Source organism: Temnothorax americanus, unplaced genomic scaffold (assembly GCF_048541705.1).
Source record: "Temnothorax americanus isolate GAGA-0224 unplaced genomic scaffold, ASM4854170v1 Scaffold52, whole genome shotgun sequence".
Taxonomy (NCBI): domain Eukaryota; kingdom Metazoa; phylum Arthropoda; class Insecta; order Hymenoptera; family Formicidae; genus Temnothorax; species Temnothorax americanus.
The window spans coordinates 281,311-299,850 of NW_027509678.1; the positions used below are offsets into that span (position 1 = coordinate 281,311).

At 36.4% G+C, this 18,540-nt stretch overlaps 1 protein-coding gene and 1 long non-coding RNA gene across 8 annotated transcripts in view; one reads left to right on the forward strand and one right to left on the reverse strand.

Annotated features, from left to right (window-relative positions):
• The window catches only part of LOC143904441 (protein amalgam), a 311,418-nt gene that overhangs the window by 101,962 nt on the left and 190,916 nt on the right, over nt 1–18,540 (forward strand). For all 7 annotated transcript variants that reach the window (XM_077419130.1, XM_077419129.1, XM_077419132.1 and 4 more), the window contains exon 2: nt 12,154–12,275. In XM_077419130.1, the coding sequence (XP_077275256.1) occupies nt 12,179–12,275 (97 nt within the window). In that variant the 5' untranslated portion in view covers nt 12,154–12,178. The remainder of the gene's footprint in view (nt 1–12,153; nt 12,276–18,540) is intronic.
• LOC143904450 (uncharacterized) lies at nt 2,287–4,702 on the reverse strand. Its single transcript, XR_013258907.1, has 2 exons — nt 3,525–4,702; nt 2,287–2,987 (listed from the first exon to the last, which is right to left on the reverse strand). It is a non-coding gene; the product is annotated as an uncharacterized LOC143904450 (long non-coding RNA).

Consider the following 18,540-nt stretch of genomic DNA (forward strand, 5'->3'; position numbering starts at 1 on the left):
CACACAAAAACAGACTTCCTTATATAGAGGAAGCAATGTGCAGGTTTCTACTTATACATACTTAAAAACTATAAGGAAGCAATGTGCAAGTTTCTGCTTGCTCACTTAAAAAATTAAAAACTATGAGGAAGCAATGTATACAAGTTTTTACTTGCACATTTTTATATTAATATTATTATCTATTTCTACTTTTTCATTGATATTGCTGACAAACCTCTATTGTTTATTTGCAAGGTGTGAATAAAACTTATTTAAAGTTGATATCTTGGTAATTATTTTATCACACACAATAGGCTTTTGTTTTCTAAATTCTTGAAAAACAAAATTGTTAAAAATAGTCTTATATAAAATTAATGTAATAAAGAAGTAAATTGACAAGAGGGAGATAAAATACGATGTTATTAAAAATTCTTTGCAATTTATCTTGACAATTTTCTATAATTATAAATTTATAGAAATTATTCTTTTAACATTTTTGTACAATAATAATTGATTTATGTAAGAAAAAGTTTTTATTCGTATTTTGTTTAAGATAATTTCATATCGTAGAATTCTGCTTAATGGTGGAATTATCATTATTCAGATTTAACTCAGAAATTTACACAAAGTATGACCTAATGGTCTTCCACATTCATTAAATATCCAAGTTGTCACAGAAATATGTATGAACTTAAGGAGGTTATCGCGCAATGCAATTTTTCTTCATTAATTTTGTCCGGTTTACGTATGCACGAGGAAACCAGTTTAGTGTACGAACCAACGCGGGTTTATTAGATAAATATTAAAATGTGCTTCACATTTGTTACACAAATTTGATTGATCTCAATAAAAAAATATTCTGCCTTGGAGACACAAGCGAAAATAATTTGACTATAAAAAAAAAAACAATATAATTGTACAATACATAAAAACTGCATCAGTAATATTTACTAATATAGATCAATTTATTATTACAAAAATCTTTAGAAAAAATAATAAGCGTATAAAAAATGCGAAAGAAAAGGTATATCGAGACTTTTCAAATTATAGGATTACGTATTCCGAGAATGATGATAAAGCTAATGAGATGCATGAAGCATTTAGTTTCTTATTATGCGTTTCAATAGTCTCTTATGTTTCATTAATATTAATGAAAACTTTAGTTTCTATTGCATCGTAAGTATACAGCAGAGGAATAATTTTTCAAATAATATTTTTTGCGTGAGGATCGATTCTGAAGACATATCGAGAGAGACCTAATAACGACAAATCCGAATATGTTCATTGAAGCACTTGTCAGACGACATTGATATCTCTTCGTGCCATGTAAAGAAGCATTGTACTCTGAGTTTTTATGTAGCAATCCAAAGTCCTTACGCGCATGGGGATATGGCGTAAGTCCAGTTTGCGTGAGATTTTCGGAAATGCCCCTCGAAACTTTTGCGTATTCTTGAAACCGAGTCTTAAAACTTTCCCGGAAGCTACTTCGGCGCCGCGGCATATTTCCTCGTTCGAGTTTTACTATCCTAGCTCGCACCTCCAATTTTACGACCGGTGTTCCCATATCGCAATCGCGAGAGCGCAGGATAAACTTATCTGTTCTCTCTCTCTCTCTCTCTCTCTTTCTCTCTCTCTCTCTCTTTCTCTCTCTCTCTCTCTCCCTCCCTCCCTCCCTCCCTTCCTCTCTCCCTCCCTCCCTCCCTCTCCCACTCCCTCTCCCTCTCTCTCTCCCTCCCTCTTTTTTTCTCTCTTCCTCTCTCTCTCTCTCTCTCTCTCTCTCTCTCTTTCTTTCTTTCTTTCTTTTTCTCTTTCTCTCTCTCTCTCTCTCTCTCTCAATGTTTTCCCTCCTCTGTTTCTTTTTGACCATGATTTAGTAGACCTCAATAATATCGGTGTCGCAATAATTTTCACCGCGCGTGACAAATACGTACTAAAACGTATCCGCAGCAATTTGTATCAATAACTATATTTCATTATACGTATATCACGGCGCTACCGAGATCGCGCGGTTTTGATGCGATCTCGATTACATATTGGCGCAGGAACGTTACTTAATCACGCTTGCATCTCGCTCGCAAACTGACACACGAGCGTATACCAATCTTGCGAAAGAAACGGGATTGTGCGCAAACGAGGCGTATATGGAGAAAAATAGCACTTTATAAGCAAGGAAATTCTGATGAATTTTTAACATCGCGTATAAGATGGACTGGCACAAGAGAGAAAGAGACAGGAATTCGAAGATGTATAGAGAGCCGACTATAACGTATAAAATAGATTCAACATATTCAAGACAATAAAAAAAAGTAAAAGATCAAAGAAGAGGTTTAATAAATTTCTCCCCATAAATTTACATCGTATTTTGCCGTGTTTATGCTAATTTAGGTCAGATATTTATAAAAATTCTCACATTTTTGCATACTCTGATATAAATTTTTTTTATAAATTTTACTTTATCAACAATTTATTTATTTTGCACTTTTTTTAATTAAAACGCTACGCGGTGATGTTTGAAAATCCAGACCAAGTTCTACTTTCCCTCGTCGCTGTAAAATTACGGCATTGTCTCCGGAATATGTAATCGCGTTCTTCCGTTCAATATTCATCGAAGCGTTGCCGTCGTCGGGTCAAAGTAATCACTCATAGCTTTGCGCGGGCGTAACGATTCTATACTGAAGGCCGATTAGTGCATTTGTCATGCAGCCAGGGTGTCTGGGGTCGCGCATACTCCCATTAGTGACGTACGGGCTTCAAGCCAGACAATGCTTCGATGCGAAGACGGCGATCTGAATTCTACTAAGTGAGCGCCGGCTGATCGATGGGAATACTATATATTTCGGGAGGGAAACGGTTCGTCATCCTGTGAAACTCTGCGTGTGACACGGGCCGCTTCCACTTCAAAGAGGATTAATGTACTACTCGTACTTATACGAGAGAGATGTGCTATCGCGGGTCGCAACAAGCCGTTTCTCCCATGAAATGCGATTGCACAGATTTATCCTGCCATTCTGTAATAAAATATTTGTTGATTAAATATAGATTTAATTGCACGATTTTTTCTCTAATGTTACGCGTAAGTTACGTAGACTTTATTTATAAGTTAATTTCTTTATTTATAAAACTACGTACAATATTTAATTAATGAAAGAGGAACCTGTCATGCATGAGATTAAATATAACGGAGAAAATAAAAATATTTGTTACGTATGTATGTTAAAAATATTTGAAATAAGTGAAAAATATGACAATTTTGTAAAATAATTAGGTCACAGTATTTTACATAATTATATAAATGTCATGTTGACTTCCAAATTTATATACGCTTCATTTCGCTATTATTGGCACTTTCTCTAATAAAAAATCCAAAAGAAAAATACGAATTGTGTGCGCGACTTATAATTTCATCGATAATAGATCAAACAAAATAACAGATTAAACATCGAATGACAACGATAATTGAAAAATATTGCGTCATAAAGAAAAGTAGTGTTACTCGTTTGCGCGTATCTCCATGGAAAAAAAATACGTTTATTATCCGTACATACATCGGGTATACTGTGCTCGACATTCTTCCACGCTCTCTGATGGGACGCGCGTATGGAAACGTGCCGGATGAATCTTGCGTGCGAGAGTCGGTTTTACCGGGATTTATTCGCGTATGCCTCGTTAAAGGTGTACAAACACGTACTTCCGCGGCATTCATTAAAATAACAGATACTTGGTGCTGTCCGGATAAATGTCGGGAACCGGGTTTACGCCTGCCGCTTTCATTTTAAACGAGAGCGAGACAATGATTTGTGTTGACTGTCTCGCTCGATGCTCTGCAAAGCTGACGTTAATCGAGTGCCGCGGAAACTTAGACTGATACGGTCACATATAGTACGTTGTAGGCTGCGTTCGGGGAGCGCGCTATTAGCGCTATTTGCTTATTCTATCCTTGTTCTACACTTGATGAGCGATAAAGATAGAATGATAAAATAGCGCTAATAGCGCGCTCCCCGAACGCACCCATAATAGAGCGCGCATATAATCCGACGGAGACATTGCCGTAAGAAACTAGGGTGGAAAAATGTTCTAGCGCTCGGGACTCGGGATACGAAGCGAGCCGGGGGTTAATGCCGGGCGTGCTCTTTGTTCAAGAAAACATGCCCTAGGTTACGTCTGATCGATTTACCCTTTAAGGACGTTCTCTCGTCCTTATACTAGAGAAAATCGATTTTCTTTAGATTTTATTGAAACTGTGAATATACGTTAATTTAGGTGTGCTTTATGCGTGGTATAAATTTCAGTACCTCTTCCGGTATATAAAATAAAGATACTGAGCCTCAAAGTTTCAGAAAAAATTTTTTAATTTAATTTTTTTTTTATAGTTTTGGCATTTTTTCTTTATAGAAGTTGACGAGAGGAGCAACTTTGGTCCTCTTGGCCAACCTCGTATTTCTTACCGTTTGGTCTGGAAAACCTTTTCATTATAGTAAAAGTTGAAACTTTGAGGCTCAGTATCTTTATTTTTTATACCGGAAGAGGTACTGAAATTTACACCACGCATAAAGCACACTTAAATTAACGTATATTTACAGTTTCAAGAAAATATAAAAAAAATTGATTTTCTTTAGTTATAAGAACGAGAGAACGTCCTTAAAGAGTATTCTTACGCCGACAACAGGTTGCACATGCTTCTATAATTAAAAATACTTGAGTTCCAAGATTAATTTGAGTTCCAAGATAATTTAAATTAAATTTTTCAAACACGTTGTATAAATACGGGAGAGATACTTTATTAAAGGTCTTCCGCGTTATTAACGCGGATAGCGCGCTGTCTTATTACAGCGCGGTGATTTAAACGTTCGAGTGCTACTTTACGCTATTATTTGCGGCGAAGGAAGTCGCGGCACGTTCCAAAGTTGCGTAATTTCCTGTTGACGGCGATATCATTGCGAGCGATATGTTTTATGCGAGCGAGACACGAGTGACGCAAGTGACCCCACATCTCGCCGTCCGGTCAACAACAACACTTGAACAACCGTGCGCGCGGTAATCGTACAAGGGGTAGACAAGCGCAGCCGACAACGAACGGATAGATATACGCCTGGATGAAACGGCGCATCGTTGCACGTGCTCGTTGATGTTGATTTTCTCGTGCATCGTGAATAGGTGTGTTTGTGCCCGGTCGCAAGCACGCATGCGTGCATGTATGTACATACGTACGTGTATCATCCTCGCGCAACACTTGCCCTCAAACGGATTTTACATTCGCAGTACAAAGCGAGAAAATAAACAGAGAGCAGACGGTATAATATTGCGTTAGCGAAACGATACATTGATTGTTGTTAGGGGGATGCAACTATGCGCTGACTTTACTATAAACATCTGCCGCCCTTGTCTCTGGCTTTCCGTTTCGAATTCTAATGGATGAAACCGAATTTTTTGTGATTTCTAATCGAAACGCGGCGCGCGGCTATGAACACGAGCTTTTACTGTTATAAGGCATTACAATCTTAAAATCTGTTTGCCAAAATTTATTTCCCAGTTTGACAATTTTGTAATTATTTAATGTCATTGAGTTGACAAAGTTCAAGATGATTCTGAAATGATAGAAAACATGTTACCTATATGTTTATCGTTATTTTAGCATTTATTTATAAATATAATAAAATATGAATTTTTCAAATGGCAAAATCTTTCCTTATCTCAAAACATCAAAAATTAAAAGATTACAAGCACGAATGGAATTAATTTAAAGCGATTATTGCGGGATTTTGAACAATTAAATGTTACTTTGTTTACTCTTTTTTTTAGACAGATATAGGTTTTTCTCTTTGCGAAACCAGTCGGGTATAAAAAAGCGAATCTAACGACGCGTTATACGGGTTTATTGGTTAATCGAACATAAGTTATCCACATATAAAATCCTTCGAAATAGGGGAAGAGAAGTATAATTATAGATATAACACGTAATAAGGTCATTTCTTTGTTTGTGTGATAAAAATAGTAAATGTAACAGTTGAACATCATGTAGAGATTGTAGAGTAACAGCTATACTTTATCGTCACTTTATTCGACTCTATTGTCGTCATAACTTCGGAACTTCTTTACGAGTGGGAACTAAACTTATTTTCAAACAACATAGTATCTTATTTTCTGTAACGTATACTTATATGCATCAATGTTTTAAAACAAGTAATATTCTGCCGAATAAATTATTACACGTATATTGCGGGACATTTGCTCTTTTATTTCGACATTAGAGAAAGATACAGAAAATTCTTGTCGTTCCGTCGGACTATTGATATTCGGGCAAGCCTCGACTCATCGGATATTTATGCGCAATATAAGTTGATTTCCAGCAATAAGATAGGAATGGCAAATTCCGTAAAGAAACAACTAAATCGGGCAGCGGGACTATCCATTAAAATGAAGTATCCTTCTGAACTACGCGGTTCTTCCGCTACGATTGCAAACTCCGCAATACGTCACCTTCCTTCCGCGTGTCGTTTCGCCGCGGGCGGTCGTCGTGGATCGTCTTAACGACGCAATAATGACCGCTCGTATTCAAATAACGAGAGGTGCGCGTTAAGGTTCTCGGATAGCATAAATTTTGCGCTCGCGCGTCATCGACGCGCAACCCGTCGCGAATCGGGCATACATTCCCCGCGGTATTTTTGCACGTAACGCCGCGTCGTCCGATCGCGCGACACGCTCCCGCACAAGCGAAAACGCGTCTCTGGTAACTGCGCAGTCGAGAGACGCGGTCGACTTTACGATCGCGAGAAACACGCTACCCCCGACGCTCTTGATTCTTTTATATTCCGTCCGTCCGACGTCGAGCTCCGTAGCCGTTTACCGCCGCGTTTTAATGTCGTATATAAGTGACGCGAGGGGTTCCAGGACGTCTGGCGCGCTGGGAGAAGGACGGAAGGATTTAAGTCTCCCGCTTGCCCTTTCGTTTCTCCACGCGGCAGTTTTGAAGCTGCTACCGTCGCGTCGCTTGTACCCGAAGTGGCATCGAGAGAACCTGTCTCACGACTCACGACTTCCAACGCGAACGCGCCATAGCACGAGAGGAGGGTGGTTACGGTTTCTGAGCCGTGGTTACCGCAGCGCGCACGGAATATTTTACAAAAATGCATACTCCGAAGAATTGCGCCGGCATTCCTTATTCACGGCTGCGCGAATTTGTCGTGTACACGCCGCGCCGCCATACGCTGCCACGTGTAAGTGTATCATCCATGTCGACCGCAATTCTGCATGCCGTTGCGCTGCCACGCGGTTCTGAGTGTGTTGTGTTCACACGGCTTGTTTGCGACGGGAGGGTGTCAACGCGACCGAAAAAGTGACCGGCGGTGATTTCGCGCGAGTTAAACGGAGTAGAAATGAATATTGTTTAGGACGAGGAACGGATGCGCGAAATTTTGTCGGCAGCCGTCGATGCAACCGGTCGCGCGTTTTAATGCTTTTAACGCGGAACATGATTCACACTTATTGGATACTCACTGAGTGGATTAACAAGCATGCTAGTCAAATTTCTTGTTAACACTATACAGGCCGGGCAGTTGCGCGAGTAACTTTTATCAGTGGCCGGCTCTTTTTATCAGGAATTAATAAGAAATGATTTTTGCTGTGTATGTAAGTAAATTCAATAACTCTGAATATCTGAAAAGTATCGGTCGGCATATTAAATGTCGCCAATGTGGTATTATTGGTTATTAAAATGTTAATTTGATCTGTTTTTTTTCTTTACGTAATTGAGTTTAACATATATAATTATTTTTACATAGGTATAATTATGATTACAAGTAGAATCTCTTTTTGACTTTATCTTCCCTCGATTTAATTTTGTTTCAAACTAATCTGATTTTATTCTGAGAGAGCCTGATGATCTTAATTTGGTTATATTAGAGGTTTATTTGAACCTTAATCTAAACTACAAAAGTAAAATTTTATAGACAATCTAAGACAGCTTATTGATATTGATAAATTAAACTTTTTTAATTTAAATTTGAAATTATTTTTAAATTAGGTTTTTTAAATAATTATTTCAGTTTTTGTGGACAATTTTGTTCTTTTACTGATCTGTTTTTTTAAAGTTGCAAAGAAAGCAAGATTGTAAAGTTTGAAACACATATTCGAAAATGTCAAATTTAAAATTCGATCGTTTGTAAGAAAAGTCGGAAATCTATTTCTTCATTATCTGAATTTTTTGTATGTATTCTACTTACTATTGATCAGGTAATTTGAAAAAATAAAATTGAAAATGAAGATCAAAGCGTAATCCAACAAAACAAAAGTTTATTTTTAAAGCACTGATAAAGTCTTGGAATATTCCAATATCGCCGGAAGCCCTCTTTAGTATAAACTGATAATGTATAACTTGGCAAAAGCTGATTTGGCCTGCTTACTACTGGCATAGCTACATAGAAATTTATCCGAAATAATAGCTAGAACACAAAGGTTGTGTTAAATACTGCCTGATTCGATTTATATAATGTCTTCAAGAATTCCGCGCACGTCTGCCAAAAATTAGTATTGCTACATTCCATAGTACGACTCAAAATACTTCCAAATTTCAGAAATCTTATACATAAAATATGACCGAATTAAGTAAAACGGAAATAATAAATGTATATATATTCTCAATAAGACAAAATTGAAAAGAAAATTATTATTGAGAAAAATGGACGTATGCACTTATGTACTATTTTCATACGACCAATATTTTATGTAATTTGATTGGAAATCAGTTATTATTTATACATCAGCATAATAAATAAATAATATGGTAACATTTTAATGAGAAAATATTCTTTATTTTATGGGCACAACGTTGAAATGTTTCCGCTTTTGCGAGGTAAGCAGCGAGGAAATGCAAATTTTTCTGTTCAGAGAGACGATCTCCCTTCTAAAGTAAATGAGAGTACTTTACCGCGCATAATTTTTTGCCCATTTTACTGATTTATAGTCGGGTCGACTTCATTGCTAGTCAATTTTCCTCGAAGCCGGTACATAAATGAAACCCGGTTACATCCATTACTTACAAATCTCTCATCCCTCAATCGATTTATATCTCTTTCAACCTTATATTTGTTATAATTAGGATGATAATAAAGAAAAATTGAAGAAATATACGGATATGACGAAAGTATATACATCTACGTTGAAGTTATATCGTTTATCTTAATTTAAAAATAAACCACTCATATATATCTTACAGTTTAATTTAACAATTTTCGCTGAATTACTAGAACTGTATTTATTTCTACAAATGTTAATTGATCTTGAAAATACATTTTATGTAACACTTTGTGATATTTCATACAAACTTTATATTTACTGATATTTTCATAAATATTTGATACACGCTTTGCAATTTTTATATCTGTAAATGCAATTTTATAAAAATGTAAAATATAAAAATAACGGTAAACTGACAATGACAACGGTAATAATAATAATCAATGTAATCAACACAGCTCAGAGTTAATATAGCATAAAAATCTCTGTCATACACGAACGAAAAGTTTCATCACATTCGATTCGACGGTGAGTTATAGTGGTAGCGCTCGAGGTGATTCCGTTTATTTCCTCTATTTACTGTGCAGGTGTGCGATTTTCTACGACGACGCGGGCACACACGATACAAGCCGGGAAACATGTATATATAAACGCGATAAATCGCCGACACGCGTCCGTCGAGCCGTGTGTGAAACTCCCGCTCGGATCGCTCGTCGAGTAGATCCGTCACGAATGCAGACGCCCACAGCGATGCATGAAGTGCATCGCGGTGCCGGTTGCACTCGTATTTTACGAAGTTCGCCGGTGCTTCGTCTACGTCATTTTTTCCTCAGGGCACGCACACCGGAAGAGTGGAAATCGTCTCTCTGCGGAATGAGTTCCTGATACGGCCGAGCGGTCGGTAAATTTAGACGATTCGCGATCTACAAGAGCGAAAAGCGAAATAAAGGAATGCATGGTAATTTATTGACTCTTATACATATACGCGGTATCGCGGCATATGTGGCCATTGAGAGTTTAGTTCTTATTCAAGTGATGAAATTTGAGTGCAACAGCTCGTCCGCGTGATAAATTATTCCGCTAATGGAGCATATTGTAAAATCGATCAGCGAATTAACCGCGAATATATAATTACATCTTTTTAATATGCATTTTTAGCGAATTAAACGCTTTTATCCAAAGAAATTTAATCATGTATAGAGTAGGTCTGCATATCAGTCAATAACGTTGTCTATTAATATTCTCATAACTTGAAGAATAATGTACAGTAAAATTCATAATTTTGAAATTTTATTATGTTATCAAATACGTAGAATTGTTCTGTTATATTTCAAATGTTGAAATAGTAAATTAATTTTTTTATGTTAATTCAATTTAGGATTAAACATTCTCTTTTTTCTAAAATAAGATTATTATTTAAAAATATGCCATTATTATACGTATAAATAGTTATCGTATGACAAATTTTAATATCAATATTTAAACTGTACGGAAAAAAAGATTAGTTACTATAGCTAATAGTCGTAATATATGGATAACTTACATTTTTTTGCAGCGAGAGTTATATTTTTTGCAGAGCGAGAACGAAAAGGTTTTGCTACTATTGCTAAATTATAGCTCTCACTGCAAAAATGTTGGTTGTCCATATTTCACGACTAAATTTAGCTATTAATTTTTTTTCGCGTGCTTGGAGCAAATATTCAAATCCTTCTTTGTGTTTTTCATTATCGTAATGTTTAACATCGGACGGGAAAGTCGCTCTCTGGAAGTGTTTAATCGTCAAATCCATTGAAGAGCATTCTCAAAGCAATCGCTCCGGGGACATTTTCAAGCGCACACCGACACGCAAAACCACGTTCTCCTAACGTGAATTCACGCTCGAAGTCGCGCCACACTCGACTTCTGTCGCTTTAAGCCGGATCGGGCCGACGTTCCTGGAACCGAGAGGCAAGATCGCTACTTATCTACGATCTATAGCTATTCTGTGGATCAGCTCGCGCGAATCCGAGAGTCGATGCGCCGCGCCGGTGGGTTGGCGGGACATATACAATGCCTTGGGTATCTCCCACTTTCGGCCGACGAGGGGATCCATCTAGCCACCAGCCACGAGTTTCTTCCACCATCCTCTTAGGCTCTTAACGGCGACCATCAATGTGCCTTAGTCGCTTGCGGAGCCCACCACCCCGGACTCATCGTTATCTTAGCCGCGATAAGCCCCGCAGGAGAACAGATGACGACGAGTATTTTTTCGCCCGGGCAAATCTATTTTAAATTCTCTTCCTATATCCCTCGTTCTGCGCGCGCGGTGCCGTAAACGACACGAAGGTATTTCTCGCCCAGCTTCTCGTAGCATATTAATTTCCGATAAGTCAGCATCCGCGCGCGTTCCACGCGCCCATTTTCGTTCACCACTCCGACACACCCTCTCTTATTACGGTCCCGCGGCGAAGACACGCGGCGATCAGAATTGCGGTATCAGAATCTCATTTCGCGGTGAGACGACGCTATCGTTGTTTCACTTTTTTTTTTCATCTCCCTCGCGGCGATATCGCGTGGGAAAACGAGGAGGTGACGCGATGCGCGACGGTGTTTCCGCTTGATGCGGAACATTACGACAAAGTCGATCTATCTCGGATGGATTGAGCCGGGACAAAAAGCTACGGATGTGAACAAGCTCATGGTTATCTATTTATCTGTGCCTGCAGGAAGAATTATAAAAATATAAAATGCATATAATATAAAATATGTATTGTATGTTAAATATAATCTTCACAAAATAAGGACATAGATCCTACATGGAAAAAATGAAACAAAATTATTTGTTCGAAAAACATAATTTTATTACTAACGTTACAATGGAAAATTAAATAACATTGTAAATATGTTTACCAAAGGCGTATTGTATTATAATATTCTCATATTTTAATGTTTTCTCTCTCTCTCTCTCTCTCATATTGTATAAATATTAGATATATAATTATTTTAGCAAAAGTAATTATAAGAGAAAATGAACCGTCTATTTTTATTTTATTGCTCTTTCCGCTATTTCCTCTATATTTGTCTTTTAATTAAAATACAGCTTTTGCTCTTAGTTTATATTAATTAGGTACGATTGTACACTCACAGAAAATGAAGAAAGTCGTTGCTCCTTGTGCATTTCAGGATTTCCATGGAATAGCTACTCACGATGACCAGTATGAAATTTTTTCGCGTCATCTTGGCGCTCTTGGGAGGCACGCACGTTTTGTGCTCACAACCATCGGCGTCTCCAACTGTGAAAACCGGTGAGTACTACCTGCCTTGAACACAATGGACTTGATTACTGCTGCGTTATTATATCATATTTATTCGTCCGGTGATATCCTCTGTTGTTGAGATCGAAAGTGCTATTAGTTCCCTTTCTCGCGTATTGATGCAATAAACTACGTGCATTTCTAGCTTTAATAACGGTGATTTTTTAAATATAATAAGATATACGATGCAGAATATTGCACGAAGTATTATTACGCTGAAAATAATGCTATTATAAATTTATAGCCACCGCTAGGAATGCACGCCATTGTATCGGAAATTAAATCTTTCACTTCGAATTGTAGCGCAACGCGTTTACATATCTCTTCGCTATTTCGCGTGATTATTAATGGATCCAATTCGCGCAATGTTGCATGATCTATTATCTTTTATCAATTAAAGTTTGTGCATTCAACGTCGGTGAAATTAATAAACATTTTACAGCTGTAATAGAGGTCTCGGTATTTTCAAAGTCTTCCATGCGGTGCTGCCACTGCATGTACCGCGTAAATAACAGAAACAACAATTTTTATTTCATTTTCAATATACGTCGAAATCTTTCATTATTCTAATAATGAATTAAAATTCCGCAGTAACTCATGAATGATCTTGTTTCTATTTTTACGAAGATGTAAAGATACCCTTGTCAGCTTCGTTCCATTTCCAATAATCATCGTAGAATGGAATTATCATGCAAATGAAACCGTAGCATAATGGCTCTGTGTGTAATTAATGAGTCGCCCAGCCTTTCGTAACAGCGAAGCCGGTGAAAAATGGCGATAAAATATTCACAGAGACAACGATGAACTGAATCAGATGGCAGGCGAACGAGTCCAGGAAAGTGACGGGTAAATGCGTATGCACCGTTCCGAAAGATAGGATGTCCGTCTCATTGCTACAATTTTTTTCGTTAGATATTGCGTTGGATTACTTTTTCCATTGACATGGCATAAAAAAGTAAATTACTGAAAAGAGTGAATTACTGAATTACTGAAAGTAAATGCCTGAAAAGAAACAAAGTGAATAATTAAAATACTTTATGACGCTATAAATAGATTTTTTTTCCTGTTTTAATTCGTGTATTGTGTATTAGTGTATTAGTAAATAACTTCATTAAACGTCAACAAAGGAAATTAGGATATATTAAATAGCTAAACAGCTTTTATATGGAAGAGAAATTGTTTTGTTTTAATTTAAATTTCAAAACTATTGCATAGATTAAATATATTATTGTACTATTTTAATTAATAATAACGAGGAGAAACAGCTTTCCTACCATTTCAACCTAGATATATATAGCCTTTCCAATTATTCTGAATTCATTGCTTTAATTATTCACTTTAATTTACGCAAAATACTATTCATAATTGTATGCAATTAATCGGCGTTCGAAATGTGAGATGATATATATAAATGATTTTAACTTTTCGCTACATTTTGTATGGTCATAAAACTGAGCTAAGAGCAATTAATTCACAGGTATACTCTCGCGGAATTTAATTCGACCATCGGATCCGCGATACGATGTTCTCGCATTTTTCCAGATAGCCTCGGGAGAAGCGAATCGGTGTGCTTTTAAGCGTAATTTTCATTCATTACTTATGAAACCATTAATTCCGCATCGAAAACCGGACGTGTTTGCATTCGTGTGTGTGTGTGTGTGTGTGTGTGTGTTCCGTTTAAAACCGCGTTTTTATCTCGAGAATTTTACATGGCTATATTACACAACGCTGTTCAATGCAGCTTCAACCACATATCGATGTGCTTCGGCTGATAAGCAGAGCATTTACGTTCCTTGATTCCTATCGTGCACACTTCAATTTGCACTCGCAAACTGTGCGTAATCTGATGGATTCATTGCCGCGAATACCTACGCGCACTTTATTTTCGCGAGCGAGCGACGCGCCCGTATCGGTTTCAATGTGAATGACTTTGCCGCGCCGTTCCTTTTTCATACCGAGAGTTTGATGAAACGATCGATTCTCATTTGCTGTTCTCCAACGGTGCAATTTTCGAGAAAAAGCTGGCCCAGATTTCACCCTAACTGTTTGCCGTAGTTTTGTAACTGATAGACGAAGACCTAACGTTATTATTCCGCTAATATTATGGCATTCTAGAATTAATTAAATTTATGTTGACGTCAAATACTCCGGACATTGTTGCTAATGTGTGTTTCGTAAAGTTTGAAGATCTAACATATGTATACTACGCAAATGATCATAATTGAGAATTACAAGATTGTATTCAAGAGTCAAAGAACTATGAGACTATATTTTCTTATTTTTTAAACTATATTTTTTTATATATGTGTGATAGCAAAAATGAGTTTTTTTTAAATGATTTTTTATTTAATTGCAAATTGTTTAATGAAATCTTTCGCGTCCAGTTTCGAACAGGTAAAAATTGTACGGTTACAGAAAAGACGTATAGATAACTTCTGGAAATAAATAATGCTATAAACTTTGACTTGCTAACGTAGGAAACATCATTTATCAAGTCAAACATGACAAATAATATCGAAAGTGATGACAACGTTGTATCGATTCGTTCTACATATGGCGCAACTTTCGCGAAAATCGTTAGACCTTTCTGTCGGGAGACCTGAAGAAAAGCTTCTCGAGCATTACGCGTGATTTAATGGCGTCGTTGTACCGTAAGTTTGTTACAATGCATAAATTTCGCGTCATTATGAGGCTGTTCGCGATAATTGCGTCGCGTCGCGGCCAACGACTTAAAAGGTCTTCCAGGGTAATTAATTATTGCCGATGAAGGGTGAGGAAGGTGATAAACACGACACACCTGCAGTTCGTTAACCAAGAGGCACACGAACAGGCCCTATTAGATATTGCCTCGAAGATTGAAAGGAAGCCGTGACGCGATCCGGTAAATATCCTACGTGCTATGTTGGACCGGCAAAGGCGTAGCAGCGCTGTTATTACCCTATCGGTACATCGACATTCTATTTTGCAATAGAAGTTTTTCCAATTCAGCACGACATTCGTTTTACATAATACTATCCTTCCCTATAGCTATTAATTAAAACAGCGAATTGATTGACGTATAGTCAGTAGTTGATATCGAATATTTTTATATGGCTTCTCTGTTATCGCAAACAATATCCTTTCCCAATATTTTTTTATTCCGCTAAATATCGACGTGATATTTGCATGCCGAGCTCATGACAAACACGACCGAACATTTTAACGTTGTCGATTTTAGCAAGTTGACGGTTTGTATTTTAATGAATTAAACATGATGGGGCGTATTAAAATGGATTTCCCGCTTAATGTGAAATAACTGATAAGTGATCGTTGTCAACAATTTGCGACGATTGCAAGTAGCAATGATTTTTAATATATTTTTTTTTTACAGAGACATTAATGTGTCACAACAGATGCAGGAGAAAAAATATACTGCAAGAAATTTTATTCCTATGTTTTTACTGAGAAATTATATTGCGGGGTATTTCGAAACTTCTGTGACGAATGAATATACCTGCATAAGAAATCCCGATAAATATGATCGTTGTTTACGTTTCGCGCAGTCGATATATCAAACGACCGATGACAGCAAGTCGGAATTGCGCGGGTGTCTTTTTTTTCTCGTCGACCGTGTCCGCGCGCTCTTACTCTTCTCGAGATTATACGTGATGGCGTGTATAATGCAGGTCGCTCTAGCCCGACCCCGATATCCATGGCAGCGGGGTGCACGTACAACAGCCCTCCCCTTCGGCCGACACCTCCACCAATCTCGAGACGCGATAAAAACTAAGATTACTGTGCAATGCAATCAGTGGGGTACCCGGTTGTTCTTTCAGATTAAAACACAGTCCGAGATTACCGGTCGAAACTATTGTTTTGCCGAGAGAGCAGGCTCCGCGACTCGAGATTGTGTCTCGGTTTGCCAGATGCAAAACGTGCGACGTTTGAAGATCGAGCTCAACTGAGGAAAATCTGTGACTCTTGACTTTTCGTTGCGTGCACTTCAGCTGTATTCTTACGCTCGCGTGCGCGCATATGCATGTCACGTATTCTTTTGAGTATCCAAAATTCGATATGTGTCAGAAACGCAAGTTTCTTCTGTTTTTCATGTTTGCGCCGGGGGAAAAATTTTAAGAAAAATTGAAGTAAAATCGGATAAGAGTTCTTATCGAATCTGCGGCGTAAAAATAAATAAATGCATCAGCAGTAAAAAGTAAGTTACGATATCAATCATAAGTAAGATTATGAATGAGTAACCAGATTGCAAATAAATTCAGATTTGTTTATTTTAAAATTTTTAATCTCAAAAAATATTATATGCGTTACATAAATTATTTGCCAAAATATTTCCAATATTGTATCCTCGGGATGGAGGTAACGTGTTTGAAGAGATGAGAAACCACAAACAGTTTAAAACAAGTTTCGCAACCATTTCGTACGTATTGTATTTGTTTAAAACAATGTTGAAATGAAAAAATTGGAATACATACTCAGTGCAAACAAGCAATGTTTAGGACAAAATCTAAAAGATTAGAAAATACAATTTCTCTCAAAATTATATATATATATATATATATATATATATATATAAAATAAACAGTTTGTATTTTTTGTTTCTTTAAAAACTTGAATTTTTAACTCGTGGTATTTTATATTATACGTTATTTTCAATTCTTTTAAAAAATACATTTTTAATGAACTAAAGATAAACGTAGAGATAAACTAGATTAATTTTGTTAGATTTATATTATTTAGTATAAAAATTTTTTTCACACAGAGAAAGAATTTTTGTGAAAAATGTGTAATATGTATTTACTGAAAAACTTTATTTTAAAATATAATTTTGCTAAATGTATATAATAACAAAACAATTTGTATTGGAAATGCTTTATAATTCTTTGAAGATGTTTTTTAGTTTTTTTAGATATTATTATTCTGTAAAATTTAGTGAACATTTAGACAAACATAAATTTTAATGTAAAATGTATTAAAGCGCGATACGCAAGAGATTATTTAAATGCGTCGCAATGAGTGTTGCATTCGAAGGTGGCTAATATCAAAATACGAAACAACTGATGCAAAAACCGGAATACATAATATTATAATGCGAAAATACGTAATAATTTGGTAGAACAATTTTGAACTTTATTCGCGTTGCTCGTGACCCTGATATAAAATCTCGGATAAAAACATACAGGAAATTGAACAGCGCGAATATATAAAACAGATTGTGAAACATACTAAAATATCTGATTAATGTAAATAGATTTAAAAACAAATATTTATAAATTTACCAATTAAAAAATGTGTAGTATAAGATAATCTATATTTTTATGCGTTATTAATGCTACTATATATAAAAAGTTATTATTATTAAAGAAATAAATTATTATAATAAAATCCTTTTTTTTCGCCAGTAAGTAATAAAACAATAAAAACTCGTTAGCTTCAACCAATCTGGCAATCTTTATTTTCAAGCACGACGCGTTTCGACCGAGATTCCGAGAGAAATAAATTATTATTTCTATTTTTGAATAAAATTTAATCGAAAATTACAATTGAGATATCTCTCTCCTTCGTTAGTATAACTAAATTATATATTACGTTCATTTCGTATTTTAAGTATCCATTTAAAATTTTATCAATGATATTTTCAATATAATTACAGCGAACAAAGATGTCGTGTTGCAAATTTCATGTAAATTTACGAAAATTAATGGTTATTTTATTCATACCATCTCGCTTAGAGATTCCCTTAGTTCCGTGGCGCATTTTATATTCCAATTGTCTAGGACAGACGTTCGCCATTAATCATCGCGCCGTGCGAACTATCGAGACTTCGATTTAAACCGGCGATAGAGGCGCGATCGCATTTCCTATCCATCTATCACCACGCCTCTTCCAAATCGAGAAAACTGAGCCGGTTTAACGAGGGATCGCTCTTACGAAGCATGTTAGATGTAATCTGTAACGGCATTATAGCAATTTAGTTGGCAAAGCGGACTTAGCAAACTTATCTCATTTCATATTTTATATTTCATATTTTACGTTATCATATCAGCCTTTAGCCCACGGTACCATCTATTCGCATAATGCCGTAATCGTCTTATCTTTTTATTAAATATTAAAGAAGGATTAAGAATTGTTCGAGTCAATATCTTTCCGGTTAGCTTCTTTTTTTTTGTCCGGAGCAATCCAAAAACTCTCCGAGTTTAAGCGATATGAAAATAATCCGGATACAAGGGCGGTCCAAGACAGGGAGTGATCTGTCGTTGAC